Raw genomic sequence first — 3168 nt, forward strand, 5'->3', positions numbered from 1 at the left:
AACTACCAACTAATGCATAATATACCACAATATATATTACCCCCACATAGTTCACTCGCACCCCACCACACAAAACTACTCGGAGCCAAAAAGTCTGCACGACTGGGGAGTCTCCGAGGCAGTTTCTGATGTCTTTCAGCCCTTTTTTAACTCAGGTTTAAAATCTCGGACAAAACCACTCAGGGAGGCTGAAATTCTCCGAATTCGACGCTCGGGCGATCGACGCCTTCAAAAGTCTAAGTCAGAGGGACGCGGAGGACATTTCGGCGTGTTTCGAAGCCAGCGACCTCTCGCACATCTCGAACAAGAGTGCCCACCTGTGCACGTCCATCCGGCTCGTGCGGGACAGGAGAAAGAACAACGTCAGTCTGAGCAACACGGAGGTGTTCAAACCCGACGAGCAGAAGATGGAGGCCATCATCCGACGGACTGGCTACCCCTACGAACGCACGTCCGGCCAGCGGAAATATGGCCCGCCTCCCAACATGACGGACATCCCGGCCGCCAACGGACACGAGATCTACATTGGGTCGATCCCCTACTCGGTGTGTGAGGACACGTTGATCCCCATGATGGAGAAATGTGGCACTATCTACGACCTCCGAATGATGGTGGATGCCGCCACTGGACGGAACAAGGGATTCTGTTTTGTGACCTTCGTGGAGGACGACGCCGTGGACATTGCAGTCAAGAAATACAACGGAGTGGAATTGAAGGCGGGAATGAAGATACGAGTGAATCCTTCCATCCCTAACCTCAAATTGTCGTTGTCCAATCTGCCTATGAATAAGGAGGCGAGTGAGTTGATGGAGGAGTTCAATAAGTTGTTGGATGGAGTGCTGAATGTGGAGTTGACGGGGCCTGGTTGTTGTACAATCCACTTTGATCGACACAAGAATGCTTCCTCCAGCAAAAGAAAGTTGTTTACTGGGCGAGTGAGGCCGTTCGACCAGTTGGTGGGGGTTGACTGGTTTGTGGTGAATGAGGAGAACGGGGAGGAGGATGTCAAGGTGTTGTTTGTGAGGAATATTGACGCGGACATGTCTGATGCTGAATATTCGGATATTTTCAGCAGATTTGGCAGTGTTATGCGGATAAATCGTTTTACTAATCATTTATTCGTTCATTATGTTGACCGAAAGGCAGCAGAGAAGGCACTCGGCAAAATGGATAAGAAGGTGGTGTTTGTCGACATGTCCTAGTTTGTGGGCAGTCGGGAAATTGAGGTGTCCTTCGCTCGATGTCAAAACAAGAAGGAACGACGTGACAAACAGCAGTCTCGGCACTCCGGGTGTGTGTCTTATTTAATCCCAGTGTCTCTTATTTCGACAATTCAATGTTTTTGGGGGGGAATTCCAATGGCTTCTACCAGATTCCCTCATTCTTCCAAGCGGATGGATCAGTGTCGACGATTCCAATGGCCCCGATTGCGGGGATAATTCCTGACTGTTATTACTTCCCTTCCGATCCCTACTGGATGTACGACCCTGCCACTAATGGGTCGACTGTCCCCCTGATTACTCACTTTTATGACTGTTACGGTGTGCCTCACCAATATGTGTATCCTCCATTCCTCGTCAGTGGGGATGTGCCTGTTAATGGGGAGAGAGACGGGACTGTCGAGGAGTCTGGACTCAATCCAGGTTGTGTGGTCTTGTTAGTTTAGATGGGTGTAATGGGGGAGTTGGGAATGTTGATGAGGTGGCCAACGTGGTGTAAAATTGAGACCATTTTTAATGCGATAATCATCTTAATTAATTAATTAATTTGCTATCAATGATAGTAATAAAATATGTAGATTTATTTTGTTGTTATGTTCTATTTATTCCTGATGATCGACGAATTTAATATTACCAATGTTATTTAAGTTGTGACAAGAATCTTCACATCGTTCGATATTTCTCGCATTGTTTACTATTACGCTCTATTTCAATATGCCGGATTCTTGGCGAGGATTTTTAAAGACAACTATTTGTATTTAGACCGATTGATCAGTGAATTAGCAAAATCTAGTGTTTAAAACATGGTCTCTCCATTTTTACATATCTTATTCATAAGGATTTGAATGATTACAGTTTATAAATTATGCTAATAGAACAAGATTATTTTGAACATTATTGAACATTATGCCAAAGTCACGAGCCATTCATCTACTTTCATTCAGAATGCTCAGCGGAAATTAAGTCAAACAAACTTAATCCTGATCATATTAAATACTTTCTTTATCAAATTTTGTGTGGATTGAAATTATCAAATTTTGTGTGGAGCTAGCTCCTGCGGAGGCCCTGCTCGCTACGCTCGCAGTTTCCTTAAATAACTATAAATTTATGTAGATATATAAATGCGACCTGCTTTGATATAACCTTATTCTAAGGCCTGTGGATAAACGATGTCTGTGGATAAACGATGTCCATCCTTGGCAAATATAAATAAATTTCTCTTCTACCTACCCTTGAGCACCCCACATACAGCTGGCCATGTGAAAAGCACTCGTTCTCTAAAAATAAGCCTACTACCTTTAAAGACTGTCCCTGGGCCTTGTTTATTGTCATAGCAAAACTTATCTTCAGCGGAAATTGTAGTCTCTTAAATCTATCGCAGGCCCTTTCATGGTCCATAATAACGTCGACCGATTTATATATTCTTTCTCTGCCAGGGATTTTCATTAATAAATCTAAATTTATATTAAGTACCTCATCATTAAGTGGAGCTAATATAGCTCGTTCACGCAGCCAGTCGAAATTCACGTAGTGTTCAGATAGTTCGGAATAGACGGCATTCAATAATTCTTCTGCTGTTTCTACGAAAATACATAATTCTTCCGGTAGCCTAATTTTCTGGTCGTGCATTTCTGAAGTGATTGCCCCATTTCCAATATCTAGAAGGATTTGTGGGAATATGCTATTAACGCCTTGTAAATGTGCATGTACATTTACATCTAAGCTAACCTTTTTCACGTGTGTCCACAAATATGACGATTTGAGGCAGGCATTCAATTCATCCGCTGGCGTCCCTCTTTGAATAATTGGCAGCGTCTGTCTAAAATCACCTGCCAATACAACCAATGCTCCCCCAAACAAATGGTCGCTACAATTCTTGATATCTCTATATGTTCGGTCAACTGCTTGAATGCGCCTTTATGAGCCATCGTACATTCATCCCAAACAA

The 3168-nt window shown here is 43.3% G+C and overlaps 1 protein-coding gene across 1 annotated transcript; it reads left to right on the forward strand.

Moving 5' to 3' along the window:
- Positions 1-485: 485 nt before the first annotated feature.
- Positions 486-1202, forward strand: LOC115232085 (heterogeneous nuclear ribonucleoprotein R-like). Its single transcript, XM_029801955.1, has one exon. It carries the CDS (start codon positions 486-488, stop codon positions 1200-1202), a length of 717 nt encoding a protein of 238 aa, XP_029657815.1.
- The last annotated feature ends 1966 nt before the right edge of the window (positions 1203-3168 follow it).

The sequence above is a fragment of the Octopus sinensis genome, unplaced genomic scaffold, assembly GCF_006345805.1.
Source record: "Octopus sinensis unplaced genomic scaffold, ASM634580v1 Contig19321, whole genome shotgun sequence".
In the NCBI taxonomy this organism is placed as follows: domain Eukaryota; kingdom Metazoa; phylum Mollusca; class Cephalopoda; order Octopoda; family Octopodidae; genus Octopus; species Octopus sinensis.